The following is a 19410-nucleotide window of genomic DNA, read 5'->3' on the forward strand; positions in this document are numbered from 1 at the left end:
TAATTTACTAGAGGAATCAAGGACTTCTCATAAACTTTAGAATTTCGTAAAATATAGAACGAATTTGGCATCTAAAAACTTTTTATAATTTTCTTTTTCTTTCAATCTAACTAGAATTATATTCAAAGCACAACCATTATGTATTCAAAACCCTAATAAACCTTTACTCCAAAAGCTCTTTCGTATCAACAAAATCATCAAATCCTTAGCAATGGATAACTTACAGAATTCTATCCCACACATCACGAAAGATAACAAGGAATTAAATAATTAATGACTCTGCATTAAAAAAAAATTAATAATAATAATTAAGCTTGCTTGGTATATTTTTCTTCCAAGGAAGATTGCATGACGTGGGGGAACCAATTCCCTCTCCTTTTAGATATCTTTACTTTTAACCTGACAAGTCTCAATTGCTTGTATTTGAGAATTGCTTGGCATGCATGTTATCCATTTGTATCTTTAACTACCTACCTATTACCCCATGATTGTCCATAAAGAACTGATTCTCAATCAATCAATATTCATCAAATAAAATTAAAAAGGAATTTTAATTAGAAGCCATCATCAGCATGCACCACAAATGAGTTCTATGACCAAAGAGCCCATGAATTTCATGGTGTCAAAATGTGATTGGTTGGTGTGGGTGGGTTGACCGCACCCATCCAGTCATAGCACTGAAAATTGACTAACATGAACAAGAATTGGAATCAAATAATTCTGGTTAACCAATAATTTGATGCTATAGTTAGCTTTTTCTTCTTTTTTTCTTCTTGTACTTTTTGTTTTTATTTATTTTGGTAAGAATGAAACATCTGGAATATTCCATATATATAAGTGCGGCTGCAGTAGTCTATGTCGTAATTGTTTAGCCATATACATATATCCAGTGGCTTCAAGTGTTGTACTTGCAAGAGAACAATGAATATGAATGTGATTCTTTCTTGAGTTCTTCTCATCTTTAACGTCCATGTCTTGATACATCCATCTTCCCTCTTTTGGTACACTAATAACATGCTTGCTTATCAGAAATGTGTGTCGGAATTATTTCAATTCTTACTTATGATGTATTTACTATTACTGATACATGGGTATTTAAATTATTTTGATTTTTAACTTCCCGTGCATTTACTAACATATAAGAAATCAAAGCATCATTCGGTCTGTGTGTTTAAATTCGTAGTTGATTTAATTCCTTAATTCTCCTATTTCTAAATTATCCGATTCATGACTTCTTCTATCCCCAATACTTTAACATGTAAATTGATGGACACAAATTTTGTTGACTTTTTTACATATGTTTTCCAATCTGAAAATCTCTCCTTCAACAAAACCCACCTGGAAGCCCATGCAATTGTTCAATTGTTCAATGGGCCTCTTTGTGCAAATCTATGATGGGCCTTTGACACTGCCCACATATTTCTTCTACTTCTTCTCCACTCTCTGTATCGTCTCTGGTTTTTATGGCTTTTCAAATCCTCAAACGCAATCTTTTCCCAGCAACAAAACCCAGGCCCCTCTCCGTCTCCCACTTCTCTTCCTCCCCACCGTCAGATCAAACTCCATCTCAGACCAACCCCCTAATCTCAGACGTCGTCTCCATCCTAACCAACCTCCGCTCCAAGACTCGCTGGAGCTACCTCCGCTCCCTCTACCCCAACGGCTTCGACTCAAATGACTTTTCCCAGATTGCCCTCCACATAAAAAACAATCCCCGTCTTGCCCTCCGCTTCTTCCTCTGGACCCAGCACAAGTCCCTCTGCAACCACAACCTCCAATCCCACTCCACCATCATCCACATCCTCGCTCGGGGCCGCCTGAGGTCCCAAGCTTACGACCTTATTCGAACCGCCATTCGGGTCTCTGAGTCTGAGAGTATTGGTAGCCATGAATCTGAGCCTTTGAAAGTGTTTGAGAGTCTCGTGAAGACCTACAGGCAATGTGAATCGGCACCTTTTGTGTTTGATTTGCTGATCAAAGCTTGTTTGGAGTCAAAGAAAATCGACCCCGCAATCCAGATAGTGAGAATGTTGTTATCTCGCCGGATTAGCCCGGGATTGAGCACCTGCAATGCTTTGATTCGGCTTCTTTCGCAGCGTCGAGGTGCGTATGCTGGTTATGAGATTTATAGGGAGATATTTGGATTGGATTGTGAAGTTTTAGAGCATAATGTGAAAAGGGTTGCTAGGATTAGCCCCAATGTGGAAACTTTCAATGCATTGATGTTGGGTTTTTATCAGGATGGTCTGGTGGAGAAGCTGAAGGAGATTTGGGACCAAATGGCGGATTTGAATTGCTGTCCTAATGGTTATAGTTATAGTATTTTGATGGCAGCTTATTGTGAGCAAGAGAAAATGAATGAAGCAGAGAAGGTGTGGGAAGAAATGAGAGCTAAGGGCCTGGAACCTGATGTTGTTGCTTACAACACTATGATTGGTGGGTTTTGCAGAGTTGGAGAGATTGAAATGGCTGAAGAGTTTTCCAAAGAAATGGGGTTGAGTGGAATAGAGAGTACCGATGCCACTTATGAGCATCTTATTACTGGGTACTGTGAAATGGGAAACCTTGATGCAGCAATGCTCTTGTATAAGGATATGCTTAGGAAAGATTTTAGGCCTGAGGGTTCAACAATGGATTCGTTGATTCGAGGGCTGTGCGATGAAAGTCAGGTTTTAGAAGCTTTTGAGGTTATGAGAGGTGCAGTGATACATTTTGGTTTTTGTCCAACAGAGAAGAGTTATGAGTTTCTGATAAGAGGGTTGTGTGAGGAGGAGAAGTTGGAAGAAGCACTTAAGCTTCAGGCTGAGATGGTGGGAAAAGGGTTTAAACCCAATTCTGAGATCTATAGTGCATTTATCAGTGGCTATATGAAACAAGGAAACAAGGAAGTAGCAGAAAGGTTGAGCAATGAAATGTTGGATACTCGGAATGGGAATTAGGTTATTTTTGTTTGTCAAATGAATGAGCCCCACTCTGGAAATTAGAAGACTTGCCATTGTCCCTTCTGATATCTGAGTTGCTGCACCTTTTAACAGCGTGGTTCAGAACTTCATTGAAACTTGAAGTTTGTTCTTTTGAACTTGGGCAGACGACCTGAAAGTGGCATCTTAGATTTATGTTTCATATGTAGTTAAGTAAGGTGGTTTGTCCAATGTCCAAGTGCAAGCAAACCACTTTTTATACAGGCACAGTTCAAAACATATAGAAAGTACACTGCCGAAGTTGTACCCAGAAAGATGGATGTGGAGTGAGACAAACAAGGGGAGGTTTGCAGTGAATCTGTTTTCGGACGATGGACCAACAGCAGAAGATTTCAATGAAGGACAAGATATTGCCGAGAGGCAATGAATATCGCCTTGAAGGGTTTCCACAGATTCTCTCCCTTCAAGAGCACGGGTCGCAACTTTATGCCATGAGTGGGAGGCACCTTGCCTCTTGTCAAGAATGGCCACATTTATTCCAAAAAGATGTGCTCTCTCAGATGTCTTGTAGTTTGCTAGAATGATAATGGGAAGTATTGACGGTGAAACCAAGATCCTAATGAATCCCCCAAACGATCTTATAAGAGAAAGAGTTGCTAAAGTTATATCTAGTCGAGCAAGATCCTAAGGATTGCCATAGATACAGCAGTGTAGCTGTAGAACTCAAAACCCAAAGACATGAAGAGAAGATCCCAAGACATGAACTCAACACCCAAAGACATGAAGGATTGCCATAGATACAGCAAAACTTAAAGTTAGTGGAAAAGCAAAGGCAGGTCAGTTGGATTGGATCCCTATGGCGCTACCTCTGTTTCTCATACGCAGATGCAGATGGGTTCAATTGTGGGTGTGTGGAGTTTGGTTCAGTTAACAATATCAACTACACTTGAGCTCCTTTGTATACTTGTAATCTATGATTTGAAGCAATATAAACCTTTTTTCGTGCCAGAACAGAAGCATACAACATGTACTGGGCACACGCGATGAAGTAAAGCACTATTGACTTGTAAACTATCAATCTGTATGGCATGTATTCAGCTTTTAACAAGCTTTATACAATGACCACCTCTCATTATCAGGGTGTATGTTGATCTTAACACTTGTCAGGTTGGAAATATCATAAATCCATTAGTTAATTTATGTTTCTAAGTTGTCAGAAATGTTCAAGGCTTTGCTCTTGCAGTGAAAATGATTGATCATCAAAGGGCGGAACTTTCATCAAGGAATAAAACTTCATTCATGATTTACAATTGCTGATGTTCAAGCCTATGATTTTGAATAATATTGAATGCGAGCTTATATTCATATGAGAAGTCGAAGACGAGCTTATATTGAATATGTATCACAAATTTCTGCAGAAGTCGAAGACGAGCTTATATTCATATGAGAATCATAAGGACGGAAGTAACCAAAGATTGAACAGAGATGAAGCCAAAGACAGGAACCATGACATGAACGCCATAGCAGCAGATATTTTGTACCTGCTGCAAAACTTTGGAGGGCAATACGGACCGTTCGCATGGAGCAGGACGTCCACGACGCTCGCTGTTGAGCATGCTGCAGCTAGAGTGAGAATTGATAATACCTGTTGAGAAAAATGTTGAATCTATCACACACAATTGTTGGCATGAGTGAGTGTACCTCTATCAGAATTGTGCTTATTGCTTACCCAATCTCCAACAACAATGATCAGCAGAATTCCGGGCTTTCGAAGAGGACATTTAACAAGAACAGAGTAGCCATCCACCATTGCCAATGTGAAACTCCATGGTATAACCAGACCCATGATTGTTACCAGGTAGCTGCAATATAAAAAGGGAAGAAGATTAAATGTTGTGCACTGAGTTATTCAAGATTAAGAGAAAACACAGGATTATAAGAGGGCAAGTATTCATTGATTTACTGGGTTTCTATTTTTCTGGATTGTAAAACATTTGCCCATCAAACAAATTTAACATTCACCAAACAAAATTATTTGTATATGGCCACAGAGCTGCTTGATATCATAGCAGTGATTCCAATTTCCAATGAATGCATTTCCCTACAGAGTTGGCTAAAGTGTAACCAAAGATTGTTCAATTTCAGAATCAGGATCAGGAAAAGTAAGGGATCTTAAAATTGAGTGAGAAGGTAACCAATCTATAAGCAACTGCCATTTTACATTTATCATTCATGAAACCAAATCAATCAATCAGTCAAATAATGGAACTATTTTTGGTTCCACCAGTTCCAACCAAATTCTGAATCTAAAAGTCCAAAGAGGAGAGACCCTAAAACAAGTAACATGAAACAATTAAAAGCTTACCAGAAAGCAGTGTAGCTGTAGAACTCAACCCCTAGAGACATGAAGAGAAGGGAAGCAGAGGAAAAGATGGCCTGACCCAATCTCAAAGAGAAGCTGGCACTGGTCCCTACAGAGCCAGGTACCTCATCCATGGCCTTGTTGCATGTCTACCTTGTGAAGGTTCATCTTAGCCCTTCAATTCTCAACCATTCCAACCACAAACTTGTTATCAAGATCAATTTCTTTGAATGATGATGAGAACAGCTATATGATCTGTGACAGATCAAACCCAACAATTTCTCTAGGCCCCCTTCTCTTTTCTCTATGTGAATATCTAAATTCTCGAAAAAGAAAAAAACCTCAAAGCTTTAGAAAATGTTGGCCTTGATCTCCATTGGGCGCACACAGTAGTGTATAGTATATGGGCAAATTTTCAGGTGGAGAGTTTGGATTTGTTATTAAATGGTGATTGAATAATTATGGACCATGGTGTCGCTTTAATTATGTTGGACTTTGACACTCGGCCTCACTTTTCTCTGGTGGCAGGGCATAGTCGGTTGGAGAGACAGTTGGGGCTACAATTGTAGAGTCAGCTGTAAGCTGCTTTTTTACTCGGGAGGTTCACGAGGTGGAGAGGAGAAGCTGATTCTAATATGCGTTTGTATAAAAGATTTTGGATTCGAATTCCAGCATTTGTATAGTATATTTTCGATCTTTTGGATTATAGAGGTTTAAAAGATTTATTGTCACTCACCGTTGAATGTAAATTCAACGGTTCACTCACTATTGCATTCCTTTTAAAATATTTTTTTAAATCGTTGGATGTTATATCAAACGGTGTGTGACCACAGTCTCTTGGACCCATGTGGTTCAAGAGATCGGGACTGTTATATAGTATATGTGAATTTAGTATATTATCGTCTATCTTAATAGGAAAGTTCTTTAAAATAAATTGTGTTCGTATGAAGGCATTTTGTAAGCCAGACGACTTTACTATTATATATGAAGAGTACAAATTAATTACAATTATAGTGTGTTTATTAATCAGAAATTGGAATTCTTATTAGGAATTGAATTTCATCTATGGAAGATTCATGCGTTTACTTCACATTATGAAATTAAAAAGTAAGTGGGACTCACACAAAATTAGGAATTAAATTCGTGATTTTAGAGGAATTCAATTCTTGGATGGGAGGTGATATTCTAATTCTGAGAGAACTAACCCATTAGGAATTTATTTTTTTTACCCATTATATCCTCACACAATTTTTAAAAGGGAAATACACTATTATACTAAATATAGGAGCTCAAATTATAAAAAAACTTATATGAAATGGACTTTAGAAATACACATAAAATTTATTTACAACATAACAAAAAGGCTTTTAACTTCTTTTAAATTACAAAACTGCTATTTATTTCTTAAAACCAACTCAACCACAAAACCTCATAAAAAGGCCCAAAACACTCAATAGGGCATTAAAGTAATTTAATAATCAAAATTAAATTCAATAAGGTCAGCTGTTATATTTGGGTTTGTTTATAGAAATTAAATGGTATAGGGCTAATTTATAGTTTTAGTGTTAAAAATGAGTATATAACTAAATAAAATTTCAAATTTGCCAACTACTTTAACCCAATAACAACGACATTTTGATAATTAGTACTACTTATACCATAATTTCATATGATTTAGTAAACAATTTCAATAGGAATCAGGAATTTAACTCCCCTCAATTCATATGATTTAGTAAACAATATTAATAGAAATTCAGAATCTAATTCTCATCAATCCAACTCTTTCTCAATTCAATCCCTCTTAATTCAATTACGAATTAATAAACATGCCAATAATTGAATTGTTTTCCCATTAAATAGAAATTCTTACTCAAGATATACACTATGAGGTTTTGAAACAGTTTAGTAGATGCTTGAGTGTGATGTAGAGATAGCCATCAAAATTCTCTGTTTCTAAAAGCTGTTCATGATATATCAATAGTCAAAACTGGCTGCCATCTAAAACTTCTGTCAAGAAAACCGGTTGCCTCAAATAGCAGTGTTAGAATCAACCGTCGACACGTGTATCATGATGATTGTGAGTCATTAGTGTATGTGAGTTTTTCAATAAATTAAAGACTTATAATCATTCACAAGTGTTAACATAATTTTTGAGAGCTGATTATCCTAATTTTCTTTTCTCTACTTATACTTCTTTTTACTTTATAATATTTTTTAATCAATATTTTTCTTTTCGTTCTTTTTCTTTTCTATTCTATTATTGTCATACATTAATTTCTTTTTACTTTACTTTTATATAATTTCTTTGGCTCAAATATCAAAATGATCTCTGTGTTTTATCACTTTCGCCAATTTACATATGTTTTCAATTTGACCAATTTGATCCATGTGTTTAAGATTGTTAGTCAATTTGGTCTGTTCCGTTAAAGTTGCCGCTAAATTAAGTATAAATATAAATATATATAAGTGAAGTAAAAAAATATAATATAGAATAAAGGTAGAATAGGAAAAAGAAAGAAAAGAACAAAAAAAGAACAAAATTAATGAAAGAATATTAGAAAGCAATGGAAGTGTAATGTAGAGAAAAAATATTAAAGACTAAAGAGGGTGAGTAGCAAAAAGAAAAGGAATATAGGAGGACGGGATGTGGACAGAAACAAGTTTTACCTACTATGTGGGATTCACGTTCACCATATAATGTATTTTTCACTAAAGCCCCACTCAATATGCTTCTTCATTAATATGTTTCGTTTTTTGGTTGATCTTTTTGTCATAAGAAGTAGGGGCAACTTGACGGAGGGGCTTTTGGGACGGCTTTCTCTGGGGCCAAGCACTCTGCAGATTAGACATGAAACAATTGAAAATGTTGGTCAATAAGCTAAATAATACACTAGATGACCAGAAGAGAAAGGTGAACCATTGCTTTAGGAGGGGTTATGGATTTACCACGTGTCATAACCTCAGTTTGCCCAACGATAGTGGGAATTTCAGGAGATGAAACATGGCAATTTCCCACCATGGTTTTGGGAGGTGAATTTCTTGCATTGTGACTTGTGGGAATGATGTTCAAAGATGCAAAGTTGTTTATTCTCTGATTCTGATGCTAATGTTGCATTCATATTTGACACAATTTGTAGTTAACTTGTAACGTGAATATTTTATGTGGTTAGATAGTGATGGAAATTGACATGGTTAGTTGCCTAAAATTAGAATAAGAAAATGACATTATAAATAATTACGAGCTTCTTTTACGGTGTTTTTGGAATAAATAAAAGCGCTTTCAGATAACCAAAAGCATTTGACATTTATAGTCTTTTTTTTTCTCTTTCCGAAGAAGCACCTATTAAGCTATGAACTAGGGTAGGGATGGAGGAACCACATCTCTTCGGTATTGCAACTGGAACCCAACTTCCATTACACTCAAATGGCATCCTAGAATCATTCAAACATCTGGCCTGCCAAGAATTGCTCATGTCAGCTCCATAATTGTGCATGGTCACTAGACTTGGTTCTTGCCTTTTATAATACTTTTTGGTAGCTGGCCTTCTGGCTTGTTTGGCCTCTGCCTTCATAAAAATCATTCATATACCCAAAAAAATTAATAATACAACAGATAATGAGCAGATTTGGGCTTAGCCCTAGTTCCCGCTTTGCAGTTTGTATCAATGGCCTTTTTCAGCCCCATTTTTTGAATAATAAAATTATTTATATATATCCCCCGGGAAAAAAAAAAAAAAAAACACACACGCACAGAGATGATCGGCAGATTTGAACTTCAAGTGTGATGCATACATATAAATTATAATGGTAGAGTAGTCACCTTTGCATTAAAATCGAGTGTCTTATGGTACCAATACTAAGACAAAAGTGCATTTAATGAGACGCTATTGCCTATCAAACCATAATGAACTCATTAAAATGAACAGAAGTCATCTCTTATCCAATAACATGAAGGCCTATAGCATCATAACACATTAATGCAAGGTCATACATTTTTCCAAGAAAGTCAAAAATAAACTAAATAGAAGCTCTAAATAATTCTTCTTCATCTGAGATGAACTCCTCCGCTCCCAAAGCCTTGCTGCACAATCAAAGAAAATATGAGGGATCAATTGCAGATATTGATTATTATTAGAAGGTTGAAGATTCAAATCATATCAGTTACTTTGTCATCCAGGAAACCACAAGATTCAAATGGTATCATCGTTAAACCATGAATAATCAGAAGCTAGTGAGATAATAGCTTTTAAGTAGTGACTCACACAACCACCACTCTTAACTCAAACATAACCTCACATTTATGGAGAACTAGTCTAGAGACAGGCATCACCAGAATGGCATTCAATCTTCAGCCATAAAATGGAACTTCCAACATCAAGAAAAAGTAGAGCGATAGAAGTCAAAGTGGATCAAGAGATGCTAGAATCTAAGATATACAGCTATTGTCTATGTAAGTGATTCAAAATACTCATGTCCCAAAAGAATCTAATGCAATGAAAACTGCCTATTTCATTATGTAATCACATATTGTCCTCCCAACAAAACTCAAATTCTAAAATCCTCGGGTTACCTACATAGTTACACTTCAATCCTTTCAATTGGAATTTGTATATAATCTTTTAGTGCCAATGCAAGCTGCAAAATTTGGCTTCCTACTCTTCTTATTAAATCATGGACTTGATAAATATTAACGCATACTCAAAAAACCAAAGCAAAGCAAAGACAACTAAAAACACTCACAAAAGCTAAGTAATAGAAAGCCATAAACCGATCTGGATAAAAAAGGATTCATGAATTTCTTTGTTTAAGATACAGTTCACACATAGGGGTGAACCATTCAGCAAGTCTCGACTTTACTATGTTGTAAGTCGTGCAATGCAATGCATGTGTCAACTTGCTACTTACAGAAGAACACTATTTTTAAACGATATTGATCCAAAAGTAACTTTTCTTGTTCATACAACCTGCTCTTCACCTAGGGGACATTGTTGACGCCATTGATCACTAACTTCACTACACCATAAATCTCTCTCCTAATAGAGTTTCTTTATAACTAGATCAGCACATGCCACTTATAGCATGGTATAGTAGCGATCAGTGGCGTCAAAATTAAAACAAACAAAAAAGAGAAGATTATATTGTTTGTAATAGCGTGGAGGTTTCCAGATGATACTAGCAATTCCAATCAACAATCACTGCTATCAGACATCTCAAAGCCAACTACAAATACATCAATTACATAAAGCAATTACTCATCATTCTTGATTTTCTTTCTCTTCTGTTTCAAACATAATGCCATTGCCCACAAAAAAAGATACTACTTCTAAATTAAAACAACCTTGTTATTGTTGGCGAGTTGACAGTTATGAGTTCTGAATCTCACACCAATATTCAATTCAGAAATTTCTAAAAATTAGCAACAAATTGCAGATATTGAAAACCCACCAACAAAATCAATTAACAAAACCCAGAAAATAAAAGCAAGATGGTATCCAAAACTACCTCATATAATGAGATGGGTATCAAAATTCAAGCTTCAGCTCATCCTTTTCACCGCAGAGGAAGTGAAGAACGTAGGGGGCGGCCCGGATCGCAACGACCCAAGCCCCAAACATGGCCACATGGCTTCGCAGCTGCTTCAGAGCCTCTGCCTTGTCTGGCTTTTTCATGAACATTCCCGGAAACATTTTGATTTATCTGAAGCTCTTTCTCGTCCTACAAAATTTATGCGAAACAGAGCCTGACGTTGAGAAACCTAAAACCCTAGTTGTGTTGTTCTTGCTCCGCGATTTTGTATTTTGGGGTTTGTCGGCTTCAAATCAAAAGGATGAATATAGCGTGCAGCACACGTGCGGCCAGGGGTTCTTTAACTTCGCACGTGTGTGATATCTTTGATAGGAAACCAAGTTAGCTTGTAGAAAACGAATATACAAAATTTACAAAAATCGATTTTTAATAACTTTAAAAAATATATAAAGAAATCTGCATAAATATTATCTAAACTTTTAGACATGTGCGATATTACCACCTCAACTTTTAATTTTCATTATAACCACCTAACCTTTATAAAGTGTAATAATTTACCATCTATGCGTAATTCCGTTAAAATTTCCGCTAAGTCAAGTCTCTATAATTAAAAAAATTAACTAATTTAAAACTAATTTAAATAAATAAGACAAAATCAAGCTTATGATCTCTCGCCTCCCCTAATATCTTTCTCCTTTTTTCTCTATGCTCAGAATGGTTAACATTAAAACCTAGCAATCATGTCGTTTTCCTTTTTTCTTTATGCTGGTAAAATCCCACTTGGCATTTGCGGAGTTTCGCCTCTCACAGAGAGAGAGAGAGAGAGAGAGAGAGAGAGAGAGAGAGAGAGAGAGAGAGAGAGGAGTTTTAGGGTGGGGGAGGAGGGGGCTGTCGAGGAGAGGAGTGGGGGAGGAGGGGCTGTCGAGGAGAGGAGTGACAAGAGCTAATATTATTAAACAGTCATTCGGGAGGAACAAAATCCCAATAATAGATACCACCATGTACGTACAAAAGATGCAACCTCATGAACAGCTTTATTACAGCTGCGAGGGGCATGAATAAAAATCGCCTTTTGGAGAGTCATAGCATGTATATTGAAAATCAACCCGTCGACCTCCGCATCCACTAGCCTTTCTTTGTTCACCATTTGGATGGCGGTTAGAAAGTCGGATTCCACCATGACACGAGCAAAACCTCCTTGCTGGCAAGCAATCAACATTGTACATATAGTATGTAATAATCCAAACCTTAATTAATATTTAACTATTACACTATTAAGAAGAAATGACACTTTTGCCCTTAGAGTATTCTAGTAAAGGAAAAGTTGACTTTTTGACCGAGAAAGAATTTGACTATTCCACTTGCATCTGCGTAAAGCGCGACGAAATGAGTCCGTAGACATGGAGTGGACTCGAATCGGAGTTGTAACGAAGAAAATATAGTCAAAATACGTAGAAGGGCAAAATGGTAATTTTGAAATCAGGATTTTTGTAAAAAAAACTGACTCTCTCTCTCTCTCTTCCCTCACTCTTCTTCCTCGCAGCCCGGCCCTTCCCCCACCCCCTCCCCTTTTTTTTAAAAAAAACCCGTCACCTTATCTCCTCCATAACCACCGCCACCGTGAACCACCGGCCACTAGACCGGATCCGTTCGAATCGTCATCCTTCCCCTGTCTCGTCCTGACCAGCTTAACCGTCGCCGACCACGGAGCGCGCCGGAAACTGGAGAAAACTTGCCGGTTTTCATTCTATTTTTCAAACTTTTGTTCTCCGTCATCCAGCCACCAAATCGGACGAGTGAGGTATGGTTTTCTAGCTATTTTCCATGCTCTAGTTGCTGATTGGGTAGGATTCCAAAATTTTCAAGCGTAGATCGTTCGATTTTTCAATCTAGGTTTCAGCCAGTTTTGAGGGTGCAATTCCGACCACTTCCGGCCAGTTTTTGGGGTAAGTCCAAGAACAAAAGTGGTTCCAAATAGGGTGTTTTACCTAGGGGCCAGCGGTTTGGTGATTTTTCGACCACCAGAAATTTATCAAGCCACCCACGCGCTGCCGACCCGTGTGGCGGCGCGTGGGCAGTTTCATTGAGCACACTTTCAGTCTTAGAATGATCCTCGTGTTGTCACAAGTGTGTAGGAATTCGCGGATCTCAATTTGGATACCGTTTGAGCCTCGAACGGATTTGTGCATATTGTGCGATTTCTGGGTTCAATATTGTTGAGCCGTTTGATCGTAATCATTTTCAGATATGTTAATCTAGACAATTCCAGGATCGTTTAGAATTTGACGGATTGTGAATCGAAGTTCCGGATACTCCAAAATCGCCAACCCTAGAGCTAGGGTTTAAAAATCATGCGATTGTACGATCGTGATCAAACCCTCGGGACATGTGTCCTAGGTATATTGAAACTTCTAGGGGCTTTCGGATCATAATTTTGAGGCCGTGGACCCGCGGGGTCCCAGGTTGACTTTTTGGGACTTTAGCGATTTTTGAGTCCCAAGATACTGCTAAACTATTCCAAATGGAAGGAAAGCTTTTATGGGCATAGGAACAACTTTAATCTGACGCACACACTTCTAGGAGCCGGGGGTCAGGGTTTTTAAATTAATACTATTTTGAGTATTGTATTAATAGAATATTATGGTAATTGAATCAGGCACACAGGCACCAGTTGACCCGCAGGAGGGACCTTCAAGAGGTCCAGCGAGCACGGACCACCAATGAGTGGACTCTTCGTTTTTATAAATGAATTTAAGCAGTTCAGCTACAGTATTAGATCTTGAATAAGTTTTATTTAAAGATTAGTGTTTTATAAGCTGTTAATGCTTTTAAATTTTTTGTTTTGCATGCTGCCGAATGGAATATCCTTTAAAGGATATAGAATAGTTAATTATCAGATAAATGGCAGCAGAGTTTTAGAGTTTACAGAAATTCAGTTATTCATCATATTTTCTTCAGAAACTTTATATTTTCCTAAACCACCTTAGATACCCAGATATACAGATGTTGCCTTCGATAAATAAGTTGCCTTCAAATCAAATGTTGCCTTCGGATTTTATTGGTTACCTTCGGTTTAGCCAGCATGCTTGACAGTTGCCCCACGAGTTCTATGGTACCCGAACTCGTGTGGAGCGAGTAATGCTGATCAGGCTGACTACGGTCCCCTGAATCCTGAGAGTTGCGGCTCGGACTAACCTTTTGTTACTGAGACCTGTGAGTACATGTCACCCATGGTGATGTGAGGAATTGACGGATATTAGGAATTGATGGAAATAAGGGGTACACCTAGGTGGTAGTTTTAAACTGTTTTCAATGCTTTTAAGAAATTAATGTTAACTATGAGTATGATTGGCATATATATGTATAATTATATGAGTGCATTGATTTCAGTACGGATATAATAAAGAGAATGAATTAGTTTGTATAACTGTTTTTACAGTGGGGTTAGTATGTTCATATGTATTTTTCAAAACTTTGTTTTTGGGTCCACTCACCTTTTTAATGTTTTGCGCTCTCAAGCAGTAGGCGTGCACAGTGATCCACCACAGGGCCTTTTTCCATCTTCCGCACTTTCCTTTCTGATGTAGGACTTTTCTGTAAAAGAATTGACTCCTTTTGTAAATTCTTAGTAGTCGCTCTGATAAATTGCCATATAATTAGAATTAAACTGTTGGAATGTATATATATACGTATGCTGGCAGTTGGTGTGTATATATGCTTGTTTGGCAGGTGTAAATTTTTTGGTATTGATCCAGTTACAAGGGAGACTCTGCCGATTTTTTTTCGGTAGGAGTCAACCTTGTTATTTTATCGTGCTTGTAGGGAAGGGCAATTAGGTCATTCGTGCTCGACATTCGCCAGGTGTCGGACACGCACAGGGTCCGACTAGGATTTCGAAGCAGAATTTGGGTCGGGTCTTGTCATAGTATCCATTTCAGCTGCAAGAGCAGACCCATATCGCAAATCTCCTTGACCTCCTGCTTGCATCATCCACATCCATATGCCGACGCGGCAAATTGTCTCGCACTGCTAGAGAGTTTAAACACCCCCGCCACATAAAAAATCTAATTTTTGGAATTACCTTTAAACTCCAGATGCCCTTCCAGAATGATGTTTGCACCCTCTGATTACTACACTCCCCTTCACCCTTACGGTTCAACTCACCATTCCTATGCAAACTTGCAGCAAGTTCGTAGCCTGACTTTACTGAATTGTCGCCATGTTTTGAGAAATGTCACAGGAGTTTATTAGGGTATCCCCTACGACTAATGGGCATATTAAGTATAAGCTTTGCTTCATCTTCAGTAAACCACCATATCACATCATCCCGCCTCCAATTTTTAGTAACAAGATCAATCAAATCTTTAACCCAAACAGGCAACTCATGATGAGAAGACTGGACCTTGAAATTATAAGGTTGAGGCATCCATCGGTCTTCACGGATCCGGATACTCTCTCTGTTGCCCACTCTCAATCTCACACTAGCCTCAAGAATGCATTACGTACCCTTGTATTAACCCTTTCCATCCCCATGAAGAGCCCCATGGAGAAGGGGAATATCACATGTTCAACATATGACTTTATTTAACGGAAATTTTAACGTAGTTATAATAGGATGTAAATTGCTATATTTGGCAAAGTTCAGGTGGTTAATAGTTAAAATTGAAAATTCATATGGTAATCACACACATAGCTAAAAATTTAGGTAATGTTTATGCAAATTTCCTTTTTATTTTCAATCAAATCGATTTTTAATACCTTCCTCATAAAGTGATCCTTAGTAGTGATAAACGAATATACTACACAAAAGAAATAACAAACAATTACACTCAAGCCACATGAGAGCAGGAAGAAAAGTGCTGAGAGACTTTTTGTTGTTGTTAAAATTTAACTAAAAACACTATAAATCTGTTTTAGTAGTTCTTTATAAAATTTCGACGGGATTTTTGTAGAAATGTCATCTAAACTTATACCTAAGTTTTAATTTGTCACCTTAAATAAAAATTTAAGAGAAATGTCACCCTAATTTTTCAAAATTCATGATTTGTCAGCTGACTTTAATATCATCCAATTTTTCATCCATTTTAAAGGAAGGGTATTTCAGTCTTTCCATTTTCAAGGGTATTTTAAAAATTAAAAAAATCATTATATATAAAAATTAAAAAAAAGTCACCTCCCTCCATCCCAAGTGTGTCACCGACGACTCCGACCAACCCCCCACCCACCTTGAAATCCATTCTCCATTCCCTCTTCATAGCCCTTTCCTCCCTTCCCCTTCCTCCTCTCTCTAACATGGAACGCTTACCCTCCACACACAAATTATCTCTGCCCACCCAAACCGAGTCCACCTTTTTCGTCCTATTTTTTCTTTTTGGTATTTTTCCATTTGCATATTGAAAATTTGTGGGGAGAGAGAGAGAGAGAGAGAGAGAAGTGGGGGCATGGGGGGTCCTGTGCGATGTGTTTTGGGAGTCGGTGGGGGAGAAAGGGAGAGAAGTCTCTTTTTTCTTTATTTTTTTCCTTAAAAATGAAAAGACTAAATACCCTTAAAATGGATAAGTAGAGAAATTGAAATTGAAGCATAAGTTTAGGTGACATTTCTACAAAAATTCCTATTTGAACTCCAACCATGCTCCCTAGTTTAAAAAATCATAAATGATTTATTTCTTTTTTAAGTTTAGCATAAATGCAGCCTCTTCATATAAAATAATAATAATTAATTAGCATTAAATAAATACTCAATATAGCATTACAATAAAAAAGAATTTAATTATAGAGAGCCACTAAGAGTTCTTTCTCTCCTCAGATTTAGGAGCTCCTAAAAATCTCCATATTTTAGGAGTTAGATAGGGTGCATGGTTGGAGGTGAGTATTTATTATCTAAAGAGTGGTTTAAGGAGTCCATTGTGAATGCTCTTAATGTGAGTCGTATGCGGACAAGAGGTTATTATCCCAAAATTTCTAATTTATTGATAACACATCTTTCAACAACAACAACAAAAATAAAAAAATAAAAAAATAAAAAAATAAAAAAATAAAAAAATAAAAAAATAAAAAAATAAAAAAATAAAAACAGAGTGATAGGTCCAATTGGAAGCAACTTCAATGTTCCTTCAACCATGCTTATCCTATCCAATGCTCCACTATATAATACAATACTTAGGAATTATCCAATAAGGCTCACTTGACAGACCCGTTGCCAGTAACCCGGTCCAATTACCCGGCAAAAATCCAAACCTGAACCGTTTGAACGAGGCCTGAAACATTCTGGCATTTGTCATGTACGAGGTATATTTATACCAGCCCAACATGTTGAGCTCAAACATCACCATTCCACGAGCTCTCCCGTCCGAGATTTCCCTGGCCACGACATGACCGACGTACGCGGACACCGTTTCGATTTTGAAACGGAGAGTGGTGTTGGCCTTTGTGGTTAAACACTCCAGCGGATGCGGCACCGGCTTTGTCGCGAGCAAGACTCTGCCTCTTTCGCTGTGGTCCATTCCGTAGAAGACGGTGGCCTGCAGGCTGTCGTAGGAAATGTTGAGATTGGGGTTGGGGTTGGACGCAACGAGCGTAACGTCCCACGTGGTGGTGAATTCCGAGGCGGACACGTTGAGGAGGGACACGGTGGCATATTGGAGATGGAACGTGGGGTTTACAGGATTGATTGCAAGCTCCTTGGTGATGCTGCAGACGATGGTGGCTACCAAGCCGACGGAGATAAGGAAGAGGATGGCGATGAATACCAACGCACATTGCCGAGGCTTGCCGTCGTTGTCTCCATCAGCAGGACCCATAATCAGTTTTTATTAGTGTAAATTAGTGGAGAGAGAGAGAGAGAGAGAGAGAGAGAGAGAGAGAGAGAGATGGGGTGAGCTTACATTATATGATTAAGGGTTAATGACCTAAATGGTCTCCTAACAATTGCTCCATTATCATTTTGGTCCATCAACTAAAATTTTCAATTCAAATGTCTTTAAACTTTTTATTTTGTACCAAGATGGTTCATCTATCAAAGTCTGTGTATTATTTCGTGAAATCGAGGGACAAAACCTTATTTTTAGGTGATATCGTTCTCTAAAAGGGTTATTGATCCCAATAGTCTCCCAACTATTGCTCCAGTATCATTTTAGTCCACCAACTAAAATTTTCATTTGAACCGTCCTTCAACTTTTTTTTTTTTTGTATGAAGGAAACTATTATAAAACTTATAAAATTTTAAAAAATTGAATCTCACTAGCCACATGGCTTTTTTTTTTTTTTTTTGGTGAGACTGACCTAACAATTAATAATAAAAAATTCTCTATTGTTTAAATTAATTAAAATCACATATATATATATATATAATAACAAATTTTTTAAAAGAGCAAACAATAATTAAAAATTAAAGGAAACTATTATAGGAACTTGTACCTAATTTTAAAATTGAAAAAATTGAATCTCACCACCAACATGGCTTTTTTTTAATGACATGGACTTAAAAAGTAATATTTTTTTCTCTATTGTTTAAATTAATTAAAAATTTAAAAATAAGATAAATACAAAAATAAATAACAATAAAATTGACGGAATTTTGACGGTAGGACCATCTTGATACAAAAAAAAAAGTGGAAGGACGGTTCAAATGAAAATTTTAGTTGGTGGACCAAAATGATACTGGAGCAATAGTTGAGGGACCATTTTAGTCATACCCTTCGATAGAGCTTCTCAAAAATCGCATATACCCTTCAAAACTCAGTCACGTGGCCATCGTGTGATCAGAAGTAACGGAATCTGTCACGGATGGACCATCTTGGTACAAAATAAAAATTTTAAGGACGTTTGAATTGAAAATTTTAGTTGGTGGACCAAAATGATAATGAGCAATAGTTGGGGGACCATTTAGGTCATTAACCCAATAATTAATGATTGGATTTGATTAGCTTGCATTATATAATAGGCTTAAATGTTAAAATGGTCCCTGTGTTTTATCTCATAGGCCAATTTAGTCCCCGTGTTATCAATTTGGCCAATTTGGTCCTTGTGTTTGTATATGTTAGTCAATGTGGTCCATTCCTTTAAAAATATAAAATTAATTATAAAAAAAACTGTAATCGATGATAAATTTTTAAATTCAAACTGAAAATGAAATATATTTCTTTTAAATTTCACCTTCCCCAATTCGCGCACACACCTCAACCACCTCCCAAACACAGCCACCATCACCACCACCACTCCAACCCCAAAACCATAGCCACCCTCACCACCATTCCAACCCCCCTAAACTACAACAACTCTCTCTCTCTCTCTCTCTCTCTCTGACAAATCATGAAGATCATCATAGCCAGTTACCGTAAGCTTGACGGCCCTACTTGACAGGACCCGAACCAAATTCCGCTTTGTAATTCGAGTCGAACCCTGTGCGTGTCCGACACTTGGCGAAGGTCGGGCACAGTTGACCTATTTGCCCTTCTAACTGTAATTTTAACCTTGACTCCTACCGAAAATTCGGCAGAGTCTCCCCTGTATTTTGCTCAATCCCAAAATTTTCACCTGTCAAAACGAGCAATAATATATACACAGCCAACTGCCAGCATACTTAAGATACAATACCCAGTC

The 19410-nt window shown here is 37.3% G+C and overlaps 3 protein-coding genes across 3 annotated transcripts; 1 reads left to right on the forward strand and 2 right to left on the reverse strand.

The window, feature by feature from the left end:
• The first annotated feature begins 1463 nt into the window (after nucleotides 1-1463).
• LOC117636902 (pentatricopeptide repeat-containing protein At2g15980) lies at nucleotides 1464-4125 on the forward strand. Its single transcript, XM_034371627.1, has one exon. It carries the CDS (start codon nucleotides 1464-1466, stop codon nucleotides 2937-2939), a length of 1476 nt encoding a protein of 491 aa, XP_034227518.1. The 3' UTR covers nucleotides 2940-4125.
• A 2-nt stretch (nucleotides 4126-4127) lies between these two features.
• On the reverse strand, nucleotides 4128-5871 carry LOC117636903 (CASP-like protein 5C1). Its single transcript, XM_034371628.1, has 3 exons — nucleotides 5287-5871; nucleotides 4651-4783; nucleotides 4128-4566 (listed from the first exon to the last, which is right to left on the reverse strand). The coding sequence occupies exons 1-3, from the start codon at nucleotides 5415-5417 to the stop codon at nucleotides 4372-4374; spliced, it is 459 nt and encodes a 152-aa protein (XP_034227519.1). The 5' UTR covers nucleotides 5418-5871; the 3' UTR covers nucleotides 4128-4371.
• Nucleotides 5872-9078: 3207 nt separating this feature from the next.
• Nucleotides 9079-11098, reverse strand: LOC117636904 (mitochondrial import receptor subunit TOM6 homolog). Its single transcript, XM_034371629.1, has 2 exons — nucleotides 10786-11098; nucleotides 9079-9364 (listed from the first exon to the last, which is right to left on the reverse strand). The coding sequence occupies exon 1, from the start codon at nucleotides 10968-10970 to the stop codon at nucleotides 10806-10808; it is 165 nt and encodes a 54-aa protein (XP_034227520.1). The 5' UTR covers nucleotides 10971-11098; the 3' UTR covers nucleotides 9079-9364; nucleotides 10786-10805.
• Nucleotides 11099-19410: the final 8312 nt, after the last annotated feature.

Source organism: Prunus dulcis, chromosome 8 (genome assembly GCF_902201215.1).
Source record: "Prunus dulcis chromosome 8, ALMONDv2, whole genome shotgun sequence".
Taxonomy (NCBI): Eukaryota; Viridiplantae; Streptophyta; class Magnoliopsida; order Rosales; family Rosaceae; genus Prunus; species Prunus dulcis.

Coding starts and splice junctions, on each gene's coding strand:
- LOC117636902 (XM_034371627.1), top strand. CDS start 1,464: ATGGCTTTTCAAATCCTCAAACGCAATCTTTTCCCAGCAACAAAACCC.
- LOC117636903 (XM_034371628.1), bottom strand. CDS start 5,417: ATGGATGAGGTACCTGGCTCTGTAGGGACCAGTGCCAGCTTCTCTTTG. Junction 4,784..5,286: donor TACAGCTACACTGCTTTCTG/GTAAGCTTTTAA, acceptor TTTATATTGCAG/CTACCTGGTAACAATCATGG. Junction 4,567..4,650: donor TCATTGTTGTTGGAGATTGG/GTAAGCAATAAG, acceptor TTTTCTCAACAG/GTATTATCAATTCTCACTCT.
- LOC117636904 (XM_034371629.1), bottom strand. CDS start 10,970: ATGTTTCCGGGAATGTTCATGAAAAAGCCAGACAAGGCAGAGGCTCTG.